Genomic DNA, 18,909 nt, shown 5'->3' on the forward strand with positions numbered 1-18,909 from the left:
AGTATTCTGGTATAACTACAAAAAAAGTATAAAAATATTTCTAATGATATGTCTTTTAGCCCTTGCTTCAGAGTAAGTGTAAGGAGCCAATCTACATGTATAGACTGAGTAGCAATTACCATATTTCATTGAATCTAAGATGCAACTGACTGAAGAAAGCACCTTTATGTTCCACTAAGAGAGAAAGAAAAAAAAAAAGGCTGTCAATTATTTACTGATTGATATCAAAATATTTCCAATTTCAGAAGTATAAAAATGTGAAAAAATGTGCATCTCAAAATCAATGAAATGTCATTTAACAAATTTCTAAACACTGTCTATTAAATAGTTTTTCTCATTCTTATCTTTGACATAAATAAGGCATGATTTAGTTAACCAAAGAAAACTTTATTTCTGCCACACGTAACAACATATTACTCTAAGAAACAACTACTGTATTAGTTTTAGCATTAATGTGTGGTTGAAAAACACATGTCAACAATCTTACTCCCCAGACAAAACAACGCTGCGTACAAACTATCAGGTATTTGAAAAAAAAGCCGTCAACTGTCCACAGGGAGTGCGTCCAGTCACATTTTCAGTCAGTCAGCTGAGGATTACGTCATTATTTAGTCTTTGTTCTGCAGAAAGAACACAACACAAGTATGAAAATCATCACCTGAAAGGAAAGAGCTGTTGTATATAGTATTCTTACAATGTTAGTTGTTCCCTTATTTCAATACACCAAATATTATCTGCTTAATCACAGATGCCCCCAAATAAGCAAAACCAAACTTACTGAGAAGGATGATGCAAGTGGGTACTGAATCTTTGGAGGGAAAATGCATACAAAAATCATGTATGATTTGAGGATGACAGCTTTGGGTTTTATCCCTACACACCAGGCTGATTGAGTGGGTGCTTGTATTTGTCTTCTTAACCATGAGTCCAACTAGAGTATGTATGCTAAAATATTTTGTTCTTTTAGGTTGCTATACTCAATTAACCATAATTGTTCAATCATAACTGAGAAACAAGGATAAAGTTCAGAGGGATTTCCCTCAAAACAGTATGTCAGGATACAAAACAGAGGAAGTGAAAAAATCAATAGTTGTACAAACTGTTTTATATGATTAAAAACAGAAGGAAATGGACCTATAAAAACACACACACACACACACACACACAGATCAGGATGCTCTAAAATACTAAAATTTGAGTTTTCCTCAAATAGAAAGAGAAACATATTTTGCACATCAGATATATCTCAAAATAGAACTCAACAACTTTCAAAGTGATATTCTTAGACCAGTTTCTTCTCCGATTTCCTAGGCACAATTCAGTTAATCTTAGGCTTATTTCTCAGAGACTAATTTCATTATGAAACCCACAGTAAATGAGGATTCAAAGCAAAAATAAATTAAAAAGCCGTGCTGCAACTAGAAGACATTCAAAACCAATACAGTTCATTATGTCCTACCATTTTCAACTCACCTGACCCTACCATATCTTTGCCCTGAATACGTATAACCACTCAACACAGGGAAAAAGGACAGATTTGTATTTCATGACTAGTCATGCTGAAGAAGACACACTTCTTCTAATCAAGGAATTGGATGAAGTATAACACTTAAACATGTTATTTTAAAGCTTCATTCTCAAAGCCAGGTGGTTTTGTACCATTAAACTTAATTTCTGACCGTTTTTGATGAGACGACATAAAAAGTTTCAATGAAGTCATCAATGCATGAGTTTTAGCTCACATTTGCAAAGTATTTAAAAATTTTATTTTATAAGGAATTTTGCCAACTCATTTTCTCTCAATAACCCTGTGGAGAAACTCAGCCTCAGAAAGGTGAAGATAACTGCCAAATCACTGCTAAGTGTCAGAGCTGGAATCCCAATTCCAGATCTTCTGATTTTAAGTCTAATATTCTCTATACTATATAAATAATTATTTTATAAAAGGCTCACTCACAGGAGTAATTTATATATTTTCCCCATATTAAGAAGTTAGTATTATCCTCTTTTAAGGACAAAGATTCTTTGAGTAAGAGTAAGAATTACTACCTATATTTTGAAAGACTCACAGACATGAATAAGCAGGTTTGCATGCTATTTTAGAAGCTCGTCTAAAGCGAATTCAGTTCTTAACATTTTACTTGTAAAGACAAAAAACTGCTTTAAGAAAGACTTATTAATTCTTTTTCACTGGCAAATTTAATATTTCTACACTGTATGAAGTAATGGGAGTGGATTTTGTAACATTTGAAAATATTTCTAAATTGAGATATTCATAATGGCCCGAGGGCACTTCCTATCGACAAGTGCCTTCTGCAAGGAGGAAGTAATCATGTGACTTGCTTCATCCAAGGAAAAGTCATCTGCACTAGGGACGCAGACAATTCATTCTGATACTCGCCATTTCTCATAATTGGTCAGAAAAGAAAACTGTTTTTGAGCCAGTAACTTCAAACTGAATCGGATGTGCTTACCACCTGCTGCAGTTTGACCAGCAGCGGACTTTGGAAGCAGGTGTGTGTGTGGGAACAGGGAAGCACTCAGCTTCCCCAGAAACTCAAAATTCATTTTCAGAATAAAACAGTGAAAGAGTTGAACAATGGTAACTTTTAACAATGTTTCCCCAAACTGTGGAGATGTGAACTGTCCTATATATAGAAATTTAGGTTTGATTTCTTAATAGTAAAAAAAAAAGGCATTCATAAGGTTGTATGTGGCATTATGTATAACTGACAAGAGTTTTTGGTAAACGTCAAGGTTATTTTTGAAAATACACATATGTACATGAATGCGTAGTTTTAATGCACTTATTTCTGAATGTGTACTTTTAATGTACTTATTCACAAATATGAGCTCAGAAAAATACCATTTAGCTCCAAAAAGATGCATTATAATTGACTCTTGAACAATGTAGACATTAGGTGTGGTGACCCTCTACACAGTTGAAAATCTGCATATCACTTATCATGAACCCTTTTATAAATGTGGATATTTCATACCCACAGTTCTACGTCCACAGATTCAACCAACCCTGGACCCAACCAACCTCAGTAAATTGTATTACTTACTACTGAAAACATCCACATGTCCACAGTGGACCCATGCAGTTCAAACTTGCGTTGTTCAAGGGTCAACTGTATTAGATATTGCTTTTTAGGCATTTCACTAATGCCTGTCAAGACATACTTTATAAAGACTGTCATGTGCATGCTAAGCCACTTCATCATGTCCGACTCTCTATGACCCCACGGACTGTAGCCCATCAGGCTCCTGTGTCTGTGGGACTCTTCAGGCAAGAATACTAGAGTGGTTTGTCATGCCCTTCTCTAAGACTGTCATAAATTACCTTAATTGATAACTTAAGATGTTAGCTAAAAAAATCTTTAGAAGTCTTCTAATTTTAAAGTTTATGTAACCATATAGTGAAGTCCAATTCTTAATATCTAAGACATTCACACACATACACAAGTACTATTTAATTTTCTAAACTGAAATCTGATTTTATTTCACAGGACAAAAACATTCTCCCAGTAAACATAAAAGACTTTTTTTTTAAAGTGTAAAAAGTCCAAGTTTAAAAAATATATTGTAAAAATTATCAGCAAACTTTTAAGTCACAGTGTTTTTAACCAACAACTTCTAAATCCTTAAAAAGAAATTCTCTATATATTTCTTTCATTATACTATTTAGCCAATGTGTTTTAGAATTTATATTATAAACACCTTACCTAAAGAATCAGTAAGTTCTTTGCCGTTTGTTAGATTCTTCTCTTGGGGAGTCTGCCAACATAACTTTGAGTCTGACTCCATTCAGGATCTTGCCATGTAAAGTGGTAATGGCATCATTAGCACTTAGTCTATCAGCATACTTGGCATACCCCACATTTTTTCCTGACACAAGGTAAACTTCAATCAGGTTACCAAAACGACTGAAAGTAAAAAAAAAAAAAAAGAGAGAGAGATCAACTGAAACTGATAAGCATATATGCCCAGGTCTAAAAGTTAGGATCTGTTCTGGACTCCTTTTCCACTCCTTTCCCCACATCCAATCTCTAGTATGTGTCAATCTTTCTTGTTAAACATTTCCTCTATCAGTTAATTTCTCTTCACTCTTATTCAGGTCTTTTTCCTCACTCTGAGCATCATTATCTTTTTCTTAGTTTATTCTAATACCTTCTTCAACAAAGGTCTGTATAGTCAAAGTCATGTACGGATGTGAGAGTGGGACCATAAAGAAAGCTGAGCACCAAAGAATTGATGCTTTCGAACTGTGGTGCTAAAAAGACTCTTGAGAGTCCTTTGTACAGCAAGGAGATCCAACCAGTCCATCCTAAAGGAAATCAGTCCTGAATATTCATTGGAAGGACTGATGCTGAAGTGGAACTCCAATACTTTGCCCACCTGATGCAAAGAGCTGACTCACTCTAAAGACCTCAATGCTGGGAAAGACAGAAGGCAAGAGGTGAAGGGGACAACAGAGGATGAGATGGTTGGATAGCATCACGTACTCAATGGACATGAGTATGAGTAAGCTCCAGGAGATGGTGAAGGACTGGGAAGCCTGGTGTGTGGCAGTCTGTGGGGCTGCAAAGATTCGGACTGGGCAACTGAACAAAAACAATAACAGATATCTTCTTCACTAGTTTCCCTGCATCCTGGGCTTACCCCTCCCCAACTCGTTCTCTACCCTGTCTTCTGAGTGATTTTTCTAAAACACAAATAGGATCGTTTCCTCCCACACAGTCCCTCTGGCAGCTCTTTATGCCCCAGAGAAAGGATAAACTCCCTAACAGCTTGTGGGCCTTTCTTGACCTGGGTCCTTGAACTCTCCCTGCTTCATCTTTCCTCAGTCTCTTAAATCCTATATTTCACGTTCTCTCTGGTGGAATAACCACCCACATGCCCAAGTTTCTTCCTTGGCTAAATTATTTATATCCTCCAAAGAATCTTTTCTTCTTTCAAGAAGCATTCACTGACTTTCTATAGCTGTTGCCCCTCCCATATATTTCATAGCCTGAACATTCCTTTTCACAACACTAACCTCTCTAGGTTGTAATTTCCTATTCACTTATCTGTCTCTTACATGTGATCAGTTCTAAGAGGACAAGAACTATTATGTCTTGTTTACATAATATTGATATAATGTTTACACAATGTCCCTGGTACTTAGTAGGTACAGAAGAGACGTTCAAAAAAGAAACAGAATAAATTAGTTAAATAAAAATCAAAACACTTGAACCACATTGCTGCTATTTTGTGAAACTCTAACAAGTTTTCTATCTATCTTTTAATTCACTAATGTTGTAAGGCAAATAGGAAAAGATCAAAAAGAAAATGTTAAGGTTAAAGAAGTTATACTGGAAACGAGTGTCTTCCCCTTTTGAATACTTATTATATATAATAGCAAGCATTATAATCAAGTAATTTTTTACTCAATGTAATTATCCTTAAGGATCCAATAGCGTGCTAACAAAATAGAAGATGCTTAATAATCATTGTTCAGTTGAATTATAACTGCAAAGGAAAAGGAAAAGAATTCTATTGGCCAGATCTATACACATGTGTCTTCTATCAAGAAACAAATGACTTGTTCATTCTATGTATGTAATTTACAAAACAATACTATATGTTTTATGTCTTCAAAACAAAATAAAAGGAAATTCTGCGTGGGGACTTAAGACATATAAATAATAGAGAAAAGGAAATAACTATGTATTTTTAAAGGTGATATAAAACCACAGACTTTTTAAAACCACAGAACAAATCTCTACACAGCATATGGGATCTTAGTTCCGCACCAGGGATCGAGCCTCCATGCCTTGCAATACAGCACAGTGTCTTAATTAGTGGACCACCAGGGAAGTCCTGGGATGACTCTGCACTTCCAATGAAGGTGTGGGTTTGGTCCTTCGTTGGGGAACTAAGATTCTATGTGCTGCGTAACCAAAAAATTTTTTTAAGTTTTAAATAATAAGGTAAAATAAAATAAAATGTAACTCTATGGAACTGAAATCTTACCAGAATATATCCTCTAGTACATCTAAAGGCAAAGGATGTGGATTAAACACAATAAAAAGTCTTTCCTTCACGGGAGTGTCAGGAGGAGCTTTTTTTTTGCATGACGGTAGTGCGACATCCGTTTGGATTTGAGGCAGCTGTGATCCAGAACTTCCTCCAAACTGCTGTTGAAGAATTAGGTTCAAAATGAGAAAAAGAAAAAACTGCACTTTAGGGATTTTATAATAAGTCAAGAGCTGAAAATAGATGTGTTATCATGGCACCTATGTGGTCTTTCACTATCTCTCTGAACATTTTCTTACACAGGTAATAAACAGAGGCCACATTTATTCTACACCCTAATGGTGTACTGCAAGGTTAAATTCTTACCTACTTACCAGGAATTGCTGCTGGCTTGCGTTATTCCACACCATTGATGCAAGCTGTGCAGCTACCATCTGCGTTGCCATTTTCCTAAGGAGACTGGAGATAAGAACAGGTAACTTACAGAAAACGAGAAATACTCAAGTCTCTCAACAATAACTTGCTTCACATAACCTCTTCACCTGAGAGGTAAATTGTTTTCTACTTTTATTCTCCCAGTCATGGCACACACACCCAAAGTTTGGCTTTAGACTAGCTCCTGGAATGGTACTTACTCTGTTGCATTGCTCCCATCATCAATGAAGGAAACACCTATCCGATTCCCAGGAGGGTACTGAAATCCATGTAACTTGTATTTTGCGTAAATAGCTGATGCTACATTAAAATACTGAACCACTCCATGACCTAGAACAAAGCAGAGAATATATGGGAATTAAAAAGAAAGCAGATTGAATACCTAGAGTCTGTGCTGTCACAAAGATAAAACAACATAGAAAGACACTAATATCACAACATTAATAATATATAATCAAATGTATCAGAAAACAAAGTTATTTGATACACATGTTCAACAGTCAGAAAACAAAATTATCTGATACATGTGTTCAACAGTCGCGTTCCTATAAAGCAAAATATGGACCAGATTTTCGTAAAAACATGAATAAGGCATTTTTTTAAAAAAAACAATCATTAGCTTAAGTTCTGTCCAAAGAATTTAAAGACACTGGCTTTTCTGTATGACAGAGATACACCTTAAACACCAACTAATTTTTCTTAACATTTCAATTCTATGAAATAAACTTCAAAATTCTAAAATTTTCCCTATCATACTGAGTAGGAAATGAAATGACACGTGATCTATGAAAAGAATATACAGTCATCTTGGCAGCTGAAATGATATAGAGAGAAGAAGCGATAAATGTATGAAAACCAAAAAGCAGGGAATAGAGGGCTCGGATCAGACTCACATAGTTCACATTCTTTTGAGGAGCTTTTCTTGGGGGATGAGGATAAACTGGGAGATTGGGATTGAGATAGCTATAAGGACCTACTGTATAGCACAGGGAACTCTGCTCAGCACTCTATCATAGTGACCTATATGGGAAAAGAATCTAAAAAAAGGGTGGATATAGGTGTATGTATAACTGATTCACTTTACTGTACACCTGAATCTAACACAACATTGTAAATCAACTGTACTCCAATAAAAAATTTCAAAAAGTGCCACTGGAGAAAAGCCATTTTAACAAACTACAGTACATTTACAAACAATAAAGACATTATTTTACCATAATTAGAATAAGGATCTCGTTGGACTTCACAGTATTCCAAGCCTGGTACTATATCAAAAATGCTGAAAAGCTGCTCTTCAGTAAAAGGAACTCTTGATACAACTGACAGGCGTTTGGAGATAGCTTCCTGGCCTCTGTTGTCATTCTTGTCAAAACTTGAAAATTCAGATTGTTGTTCTCCAACAATACAGAAAAAAAAGCAAATCTTTACATTTCTATTCATTCAAAGATTCATTTAACATTTTAAGTACTAGAAAATAAAATGAACTGTCACTGAGTCCTCTGCATTGATCAAAGGCACTGTTTTCTGTAATATGCTGGTCATCAGCACTATCAGGAGAGACAGGATAGGAAAACAGACAACTCTCCCCATTTCCTCGCCTCTATTCAAAAATGTAAGCAGAAATGTGTAGTCTAATTTCACAGGAACTATGCAAAACTGCAAAATATGCCAAGTGTTTCACCTAAAAGGAAGTTTATGCCAAGTAACAGTTACAGGTCTTACTATCATCATACATTTCCCCCCTTTCTTTAACTTTTACTTTTGTCATTCCTCTCCTTTCTCTAACCCTACTTTTAAAGCATCAGTAATTTAGGGATAAAATTTTAGGATTCACACTGAGGGGATAGCTATGTATGTTTTCCATACTTCTTGATCAGCTACTTATAAGCAGCAACTCACCCTCACATAATGGCAGTGACATAGTTTAACACTTAGGTAATGCAAAACTAGCCATAAAAAACCTTAACTGGAAATAACTTAAAATAAACGTTAAATAATAAGGACATTAGGGATCATGACCAACTTTAAAAAACCCCTATAAATTCTCTTATGTACTGTGTGAGATGTAGACTGCTGATAAAAGAATATTAAAAAAACCGTCCAAATCAGACTGAATATTTACTACTCATACCATTAAAGTAAAGATAGCCTACTTACCAAATGAAAACATATTTACCCTAGGTTCATGTCCCAAAGTCTCCTGCCTCATATTACTATAATAATCTTGTTCTGAGGATTCAGATGCTTTATTTTTAGGTTCAGCCAAGATTGCCCTATAACCTGAAAAAGACAATCTATGAATTTCAAACTTTATAGCAAATTTAGCACACTTACAAATATACTCGACTGCTACTGCTTGATTTAGTTTTATAATTGTATTAAAAAATCTATACCAACAACCATCTCCACCAGACCTACCTATTTTTTCGTTTTTTGGAAAGATAGCAAAGCGTAAATGAGAAACAGCAAGAATCCCAAATTATGGGTCAAGAGAGACATGAAAGGTCAGGGGTTCTATGCTATCCTTTCCAATCAATCAATCGATCCCCACTACAGATGACATCAATCACAGTCATTCATTCATTGATCAATCAATCCCTACTACACATGACATCATCATTCCCTCAGGCTTCTCAACATCAAAACCTAACAGTGCTTCTGCACACCCAACTGCCATCAACATTCTTCCTTTGAAATGTACTTAGAGGATGCTACGTTTTACTCCAATTTCCCTGCCTCTGTTTTAAAATTACATTCTCTTCAATTAATTACAACAATCCTTTGACTGATCTACTTGTCTCTGGGTTGCAAGTTTTAACTAGGTGTCAAAAAATGAGCTTTGTGTGTATGTGCACGTGGCGTATCTCAAAGGGAGAAGGTTCACAGCTTTCACCATATTATTCAGTGGTTCCAAAAAGGATAAAATCAGCCTCTTTGAATTCTTTCTCTGGAAATTCACTCTTGATACTGTGTTTAGATCAAAGATCCTGAAATAGTTTTTGCTATTTTTCTTCTCTTGAAGCAATCTTCAAGGGAAATTCTAATGTGGACTAAGCTTGAGCTTTTCATAACCTCCCGTATATGGTCCAAATGTACCTAGATTACTTTCTCAACAGGAATAACAAGGTTTACTCAGATTGTTGCCTTCACACTATTAGGCAAAGACATTCGTTTCTAGATATTTCATGTCTTTACTGACGTTGCTCTCATCATCTGCCCTGGTTCCTCTACACTAGGTGCAAATCCTACTCCAGATGTGTTCTCGTGCTGCACCAGTGCACTTGGTTTTCACCACTGATAGGCAATATCACACACGTTTGAACACTTTTTCATTTGGCATATTTTTATTGAGACTACTCTAAATGACAAAATCTTTGCTAGAGATCTCAGTAAGTCTTAACTGAGGGCTCACTACTATACTGAGTACTACTAACAGTAGTACTAGGTACTCGGGGTGACAGAAACTGATAAGTAAAGACATATACCTTGCTTTCAAAGAGCTTAAAAAATCCCATTAACTCTTCAACTATTTTTTGCCTATTAGATCTTGGCTATCCAAGATAATTTACAGCTATAAATTTTAATTCATGGCTATTAAATTTATAGCTATAAATTCCTTAAATGTCAGGGTTGCTATATAAATTCCACTTGTATCCCTCTAGTTATATTGATGAATATACCACAGGTACTCAATTAATTCTGGCTGATTGATAAAGTTAGAAGGATCTGAGAGAAAATTTTGGTGTGTAACTTAAGATTATCTAAGCTTTCTACTCATTAACAATAATTATTTCCAGTATGTATTTATTTTATAATATCCTAAAACCCACTAACTGAAATAAATATTCTACATTTTATTTCTAAAGCTCAATATAATCAGAAGTATGACAACAAAGAATATTTTCCTTGGTCTCTAAAATTCTAATTCTTCAGAATGTACACCAGTAACAGTAATGTCACTCTAGCTTGAAATTAACCCAATGTGCATTTACTTTCCAAAGTTAGCAAACCTTAAAAATCCTATCTTTATTAATTATGTTTATTAGTATACTTACTTCTATTTAGGGTCTAAGTCATACATGAACAAATATTACAGACTACTTGAATTTCTTTAAAATACAAAGAATAAATATTAAAAAAACAAAACCCAACCTGAAAGGGTTGGTCAATGTTTTTAATACTTAAAATTCTAAAATAATTTAATAACCCCTAAAACCCTGTGGAAATACTAACGAAACTAGGACAACTGCATTTTCACTTAATGAGTTAATGCAATTGCTCATATTTTTCAAGACAGTGCCTCAATGAACGCTTAATAATAACCCCTAATAATTTTCAACAGTGCCTCAATGAACGCTTAATAATAACCCCCAAATAATTTTCATCCTAAGACTATATATAAATTACCATTGCTGAGATTGAATTAGCAGATATGGCTATTAGCACAAACCACTATTAAGATAATTAGATTAGAACTTTCTCAAATAACAATGGTAAATGAACACATTCTTACTTCGATCACAGTTTTCTATTGCTTGGGCAGCTTGTGATGGTTTTAAGTACCGAACATAGCCCAAGCCTTTACTTTCTCCAGTTACTTTATTCTTAATAATGCTGCAATACTCGATATCTCCAAACACCTACGAGAGTTAAAAGAAATGATCTTAGAGGAGTCAAGATTAATAAACTGAACAGATTTCAGAACTAACTTAAAATTTGTTTACTGATCTTCTTGCTTGCTAAAAAAAGAAAATAGAATTTACAGCTATTTTTAATAATGGAATAAGTATGTCACAAACTAATAAGGTGCTCGAAAAATAATCTTAATGATGATAAAAACCAAATAATAACATAACCAAAATAATGATGCTTTTTATTTACTGAACATTTGCTTTACATATATCACTTTATTGTTACAACAGTCCTTCAAGGATATATGTGTTACACTGCTCACTTCACAGACACTGGGCCTTAGAGAAATCAAATTACTTGCCGAAGTCTAGGAGGTAGAGTATGAGCATGTTCATGGTCTGGATGGCTTCAAAGCCTTACTCAGGGATTGTTAAGCAGAGACTCCGGACTGCAATCGTCTTTACTCAAATCTTGGTTCAGCCACTTAAATACTGGGCAGTTGAGTTGCCCTCTCCCAGCCCGTCTCCTTACATGGTAAATGGGGCTAATAGCTGTACCTACCCAGAGGGTTGTTTTCAGGGTTAGAAGAACAAATACACCTAAGGTGCCTATACAGGGTCTGGGATATAGTCGACACTCAGTAAATATTATCTATAATTGTTTATCTGCCTTTTAACATAAACAGAAATAAATCATTATGTATTCTTTTAAAGCAGTGCTTCTCAAAGTACACCTTTAAAATATACTGGTTCACTCAGAAAGTTAATACTCTATGTGAGAAATATGTGGTGAATGTTTACTTTTAATGTTGGAAGAAATACAGGATATAAATCCTGTTTATTATTTATTTTATAGATATCAATTGTAACTTTACTATATGTAGATAAAAATGCCATGTGTTCACTCAGAAAAGGATAAAAATTTGTTAAGTTTATAATGTATGAACCTTTTCCTTACTATTGGAGAAAATATGGAGTATATATATTTAGTATTTGCTATTTTTGAAGTAATTTATTCAATCCTCATTTGGGTAGGACAGAGGAAGTTTTAAAATTACTTTTTATTACTTGTTTTCTTTCTTGCTTGTTGCCCACAAGTACTTGGGAAGGTACTGAAAAATAATAAAAAATTACAACTCAAAAGACAATTTTAAAATTGCTTTTGAATAGTTTTTGTGAAAGTGTATCACTGCATATAAAATTCAATGGCTAAAAAGAGATTTTAAGTCGTCTCCAAATTTCACTGACTACAATAGCTAATAACTTTCACTGACTAAAGTAGCTAAAGTGAGAGCTATAGGTAATTTTTTTTTCTTTCAATATAACTCCTTCAAAGGCCTAATTTTAAAACAAACTATAAAGAATAAGCCTTTCTGTGAATAAGTACATCAACACGTCACAAGCTAGCAATAAATGTGAGATAGTACAGTTCATACACTCAGGCTTGCCTGATGCACCTCTGTGAGAGGCAATAGAGAGCAATGTTAAGAGGGTGCTTTGAAATTTTCAAGACCAACAGCAGATTCTGGATTCAGACAGCCTGGGCATGAATAATGGCCCCACCACATAATTACGTATGTGACCTTACTTAAAACTCTTGAGCTTTACACTTCAATGTCCTGAATCTGCATTTTTGCTAAATGGGGGAGAAACACCATCACTAATATTTCCCAGGTTTTATATATTTTCAAAAAAATTTTAGTTTTAATATTTATAAACTAGATCGAAATAAGTGGCTTAAAAAGTTATTTAATTCTCCACCACCAATCTAATGATCGAACTCAAACAACATAAGATTTACTAATTCTACAACCAATTTAAGATTGTAAATTATCACAAACATCAGCTATTAGAAGCACCTTAAATTTTTCCCGTAGATCTTCTTCTGTGTAGGACTTTGGTATCATAACAAATATTCTTGTAAGTTCTTCATCTTCAACATCTCGGTGACTTCCAGATGATCTGGACTGAGCAATGAAAACCTAAGAAACAAACAAAACCCAAAGAAAAATGCAGAAATATCAGGCAACTGTTTTTCTGTTTCTTAAGAATGCTTACTGCATTATTAGTGTAAGACTGATGTTAGGTTAAATACAATGTGATAGCATCTCATCAAACAACATTTTAAAGCAAATTTTATTGCAGTCACCTTTTATGAGATAACACTAATCACATTACATTTTTTTCAAAATTTTTTTTCCTTTTGTATTTAATCTGTCCACAATGCGGGAGACCTGGGTTCAATCCCTGGGTTGAGAAGATCTCCTAGAGAAGGGAATGGCAACCCTCTCCAGTATTTTTGCCTAGAGAATTCCATGGACAGAGGAGCCTGGTGAGCTATAGTTCACAGGATCGCAAAGAATTGGACACGACTACACGACTGAGTGACTAACACACACACACACCAAGAGCAAGAGGCAGTGCACTGAGACAGCATGTATACTCTGTGATTGCTGGGTAGTGTTCAATAAACGTCAGTTACATAGCTGATTAACAGTGTTACTAAAATGTCACACATGCTTCATTTCCTATCAGAGACTGAGTGTAAAAATATGATTATGCATTTATCTTTTCTCCTTTTAGTTCTATTAATAATGCTTCATGTATTCCGAAGTTCTATTATTGGCTGCACAAACATTTGGAATTATTTTGTACTTTTTGACTGGTATTTTTATTTTTAGGAAATTATTCTGTTCATACTCTTCCTGTTGAAGACCATTTTTGTCTGATACCATACCAGTTTTCCTTGTCCTTTTACCAGCTTTTTCTATTCGTTTATTCAATACTTTCAACCACTATGTATCTTTATACTTAAACTGCATCTCTTGTAAACAGCACTTAGTTTGGCCTTTAAAAAAAACCCTGAGAATCCCTGACTTTTAATAGGAGCCAGTTTATGTTTAATATCGATAGAGTTGGATTTAAGTCTAGATGGCCATATTTTTGTTTGCTTTCTAATATTAATCCTTAAAAAAGAGAACCCAGCTATATTCTGGATCATCTCAGTGACCACCTGAATGACTTATGTGAGCAAGAAAATGCACACAATGAACTGAGGCTCTATTTCTCTATTAGTGATTTAGTCCTACTGAAATATCATCCGTGACATTAGGTTATTATTTTGAGTGCAATTTGCTTTGTGGTATTGCTTTTATTTCAAAAATGTCTTTGGTTTTACATTATTCTAGAAGAATGTGCTAACTACGGTTATGGATTTGTTTATAGAGCTACAAGCATAATGGCTATGTTTATTTTTCATAACTTGAAGAAATGTAATAGAATTAATGCAAATCACCATAATACAGGGCCCTTGAATTTTTTCTGTCTTCTTCTTCTGTCTTTGAAGAGGAGCTGTACACCACTCAGTGGGGAAAACCTGAACCTATGAAATTCCAGAGTAGGACCTGGCAGTAACTAAAAAACCAAAGAATTTATAAACATTTTAGAAATCCTGAAAGAGGGTAATTATATGTGCTTGAAAAGCAGCTGTCACAGAGGTGTAGACCCTTGCTTACAAGATATAGCTGGAGACATCCCTAGAGAGCGTCTACTCCCACATTATTCCTTCAGGAAATGTACCATACGCCCAACACTGTGTAAGATATTGAGCAGAGAGTACTGAATAACACAGAAATAGCCCACTAGAAAGTTAGTCCAGGGGATATATTAAGTAATGGATGGTCTGAAGGGAAATACAAATAGGGAACCTTTAAGTATACGAGAAGACACCAGGAGAAAAAAGTCTTGAGTACTCTGTGACTGGAGTTGCCATCAGATCACAAATTTCTAAATTTTAGAAGATTGGAGCATTTCAAATTTCTGATAGAGGAGACAATATCTAAGTAGATATGTATAATAATTAACCACCTACTTGGTGATTTCTCCTAAGATTTTACTCTTCCACTTTCTAGGTTTTACCCTTTTCCTCAAGATAATATAGTTGATCGCTTACAGGATTCTCATTTGCACAATCCTTTCTGGCTGTAATCCTGTTATTAAAATTTTCTTATTTATCTTGTAGGACTTTTGAAACTTTACAAAAGCAAAGTACAGGAAGAAAACTGAAGCTGAATTAATTTAACTGGAAATACTGAAAAACAGAAAAAAAAACCACACCAAAAAAACCCCCACTACAACGCAGTGGAAGACGGTGAACGCTGTGAAGAGTGAAGATTGTCCAGCTAAGCACTGTAGTCCAAAAACCCGCTGGCTGAAACTGAGTGTACAATATGACAACCAAAATTTAAACTTTATCTCTGGGAACCATTGAATTTCTCTGTGGCTAAAAGGGAAGGATACATTTTAGTGTTCAGACTTTTACTTCTCTTGTAGGAATTTAATCAGGGCAAGAGGGGGTCATTATGTTTCAAATTTGGGGCATTTAGCAAAGTTTCCCAGGAGACGTCTGTGGTTATATTCAAAGTACAGAAATTCTCTCTGCTAAGATCATAACTGAAAGAAGATGAAAATTATCAACCTAGTGCAGGAGTCAACAAACTTCAACTTCCTGTTTTTCTATAGTCCATAATCTAAGAACTGCTTTTAAATTTTTTTGAGGGTTGTTAAAAAACAAAAAAGAGTGTATGACAGAGACTGTATGTGACTCACAAAGCCTAAAATATTTGTTGACTCTTTATAGAAAGTTTGTCCCCTCGATTTTACATGCTGTGTCCTTACACTTAACTCCATTGATTATCTGTTTTGACTTATTTCAGACGGTTTAGAAGGTGGGAGGAGGCAGAAAGCCTATTGTGTGGTCGGCATTTCCCGGCTCCTTTGTTTTCTACTAAAGAAGTAAAGGGAAGAGACTGTTGCTATGCACAAACATGGTACAAGAGGGCTTATCTTGTACCAGGCCCTGTGCTAAAAGGATAGATTAAATCAGATAACCCTCAAAATCACCGTTCCTGCCATGTGTCAGTATATTAATTTTACAGATAAATTAGATGTGGAAACTAAATATAAATACTACCAAAATGAATTTATGGGCTTCCCTGGTGGCTCAGAGGTTCAAGTGTCTGCCTGCAATGCGGGAGACCTGGGTTCGATCCCTCGGTTGGGAAGATCCCCTGGAGAAGGAAATGGCAACACACTCCGGTATTCTTGCCTGGAGAATCCCATGGACAGAGGAGCCTTTTGGGCTGCAGTCTACAGGGTCGCAAAGAGTCGGACACGACTGAGCGACTTCACTTTCACTTTCAAAATGAATTAGGAGTATGCCAAGAAGCATATAATAATAATACAATTTACACTATCATCTCCATGATTTGGCTCGTTTTCCTTTTGTTTATTTGTTATTTTGACTTGGCTCTTTTTTTTTTTTTGACTTGGCTCTTTTTGAGGCTGTTTATTTTGGTCTGCTTTCAAAGAGAAGTGGCAATAACAAAACCTATGACATTAATACCTTCACAAAGGGGTTTATTTATAATAATTTGTAAAAAATTACAAATTTTTACATAAGTGTGATAAATAGGCAACAGTAGTAGTTTTAATTACCTGCACTTAAATATTATATACATGTATACTTGTGTTTGGTACTGGGAAAATGCCTAACTTCAGAGGGCCACAATTAAATCTACTTTTATCAAGTTCTTAAGCACCTTACCGATGTGGGGAAAAGTAAAGTTAACTACTTTTATACGTGGTAAACCAAGACGTCTGAGAGAGGAGGGTAAGAAAAGTTCTCATAGCAGATCCGGTCGGAGTTGGGCGCTGAATTAGTGACGGCGGGAGTGGGGGAAGGCCCAGCCACCGCAGCTCTGCAGCCCGAGTAGCCGCAGATACCTGGTCCGACCCGGAAGCGGGTGTTCTCTCCGCATCCCGTATCTCCCGCACCCTCTAGCAGACTTTCGCGCAGGGAGGTCCTAGGAAATCCTCTGCAACGTGGTCCTTCCCCCGCCTCGCCCCGGAATGCCAGGTGCTTCCCAGACGGCCCCCGCGAGCGAATGCACTGCCCTTACCGCACCCCGAAACCGCTCCCCTCCGCCCCCCCCCCCCCGAGACACCCCGGTCCCGGGCACCCGCACCTTGATGGGCTTGGTGTCGCTGGGGGTGAGGCACTGGCCATGCATCTCCTCCATGGCCCTACAGGCCTGCGAGCTGCGGGCAAACTTGACGAAGGCGATGCCCTTGGACTCCTTGGTGTGCTTGTCGCGCACCACCCAGATGTCCTGAATTTCCCCAAAGGGCGAGAAGCGCTCCCTCAGCACCGACTCGGAAGTGTACTTGCTGATCACCAGGAAGATGCGGCTGTTGGGCGGCTCGTCCAGGTTGTCCACGCCCGGGCGGAAGCCTCCGCCGCTTGCACAGCTGCCCGCTTCGTCCATGGTGCTCCACCCGGGGCGGAATCCAGGCTCGCACCCCTTTACTCCTCCTAGCTCCAGCCGTGCCAGCCACGACCGTCGCACCACACCCAGCCGTTGCCGCTCCGGGGTCCGTTTCCGGAAGACTGAAAAGTTTGGCTCCCGGCGCAGGCCGGACGCGCAGTGAGACGGCTTCCGGGGTAAGGGGTGGTGGGCAGCCTGCAGCGCGCCCTAGCGGCCCGGGGGAGCCCGACGCAGTCCAGGCACCCAATTGCGTGGAACCAAGGCCCACACATAAGGCGTTCGACCCTGGTTCCCTGTTGCTAGAAGAGCCCTGTCTGGTGGGAGAGCTTTCCTGTTGCTGGTTCTACCCTTCCTCTACAACCCATGGACTCTTCCACCAAACCTGCCATCTTGGTCGTAAGCCCACTAGAACAGCTTCATAGGACTAAATTCCAGTTGAGCTATTTCAAATCCTGAAAGATGATGCAGTGAAAGTGCTACACTCAATATGCCAGCAAATTTGGAAAACTCAGCAGTGGCCACAGGACTGGAAAAGGTCAGTTTTCATTCCAATTCCAAAGAAAGGCAATGCAAAAGAATGCTCAAACTACTGCACAATTGCACTCATCTCACACGCTAGTAAAGTAATGCTCAAAATTCTCCAAGCCAGGCTTCAGCAATACGTGAACTTCGTGATGTTCAAGCTGGTTTTAGAAAAGGCAGAGGAACCAGAGATCAAATTGCCAACATCCTCTGGATCATCGAAAAACCAAGAGAGTTCCAGAAAAACGTCTATTTCTGCTTTATTGACTATGCCAAAGCCTTTGACTGTGTGGATCACAAGAAACTGTGGAAAATTCTGAAAGAGGTGGGAACACCAGACCACCTGAACTGCCTTTTGAGAAATTTGTATGCAGGTCAGGAAGCAACAGTTAGAACTGGACAGGGAACAACAAACTGGTTCCAAATAGGAAAAAGAGTACGTCAAGGCTGTATATTGTCACCCTGCTTATTTAACTTCTATGCAGAGTACATCATGAGAAACGCTGGGCTGGAAGAAGCGCAAGCTGGAATCAAGATTGCCAGGAGAAATATCAATAACCTCAGATATGCAGATGACACCACCCTTATGGCAGAAAGTGAAGAGGAACTAAAAAGCCTCTTGATGAAAGTGAAAGAGGAGAGTGAAAAAGTTGGCTTAAAGCTCAACATTCAGAAAACGAAGATCATGGCATCTGGTCCCATTGCTTCATGGGAAATAGATGGGGAAACAGTAGAAACAGTGTCAGACTTAATTTTTTTGGGCTCCAAAATCACTGCAGATGGTGACTGCAGCCATGAAATTAAAAGACGCTTACTCCTTGGAAGGAAAGTTATGACCAACCTAGACAGCATATTGAAAAGCAGAGACATTGCTTTGCCAACAAAGGTCTGTCTAGTCAAGGCTATGGTTTTTCCAGTGGTCATGTATGGATGTGAGAGTTGGACTGTGAAGAAAGCTGAGTGCCGAAGAATTG

At 37.0% G+C, this 18,909-nt stretch overlaps 1 protein-coding gene across 2 annotated transcripts; it reads right to left on the bottom strand.

Annotated features, from left to right (window-relative positions):
- Positions 1-366: 366 nt before the first annotated feature.
- RBM45 (RNA binding motif protein 45) lies at positions 367-17,590 on the bottom strand. Of its 2 annotated transcripts, none has more exons than XM_069577101.1 (10): positions 17,114-17,590; positions 12,947-13,069; positions 10,970-11,096; positions 8,614-8,736; positions 7,671-7,850; positions 6,657-6,786; positions 6,396-6,480; positions 6,019-6,182; positions 3,729-3,929; positions 367-620 (listed from the first exon to the last, which is right to left on the bottom strand). In XM_069577101.1, exons 1-9 carry the CDS (start codon positions 17,411-17,413, stop codon positions 3,737-3,739), a joined length of 1,425 nt encoding a protein of 474 aa, XP_069433202.1. In that variant the 5' UTR covers positions 17,414-17,590; the 3' UTR covers positions 367-620; positions 3,729-3,736. The 2 variants fall into 2 exon arrangements, with proteins under 2 accessions (XP_069433202.1, XP_069433203.1); XM_069577102.1 differs by having other exon boundaries at positions 6,019-6,179; positions 17,114-17,585.
- Between the last annotated feature and the right edge of the window lie 1,319 nt (positions 17,591-18,909).

Source organism: Ovis canadensis, chromosome 2 (assembly GCF_042477335.2).
Source record: "Ovis canadensis isolate MfBH-ARS-UI-01 breed Bighorn chromosome 2, ARS-UI_OviCan_v2, whole genome shotgun sequence".
NCBI classification, from domain to species: domain Eukaryota; kingdom Metazoa; phylum Chordata; class Mammalia; order Artiodactyla; family Bovidae; genus Ovis; species Ovis canadensis.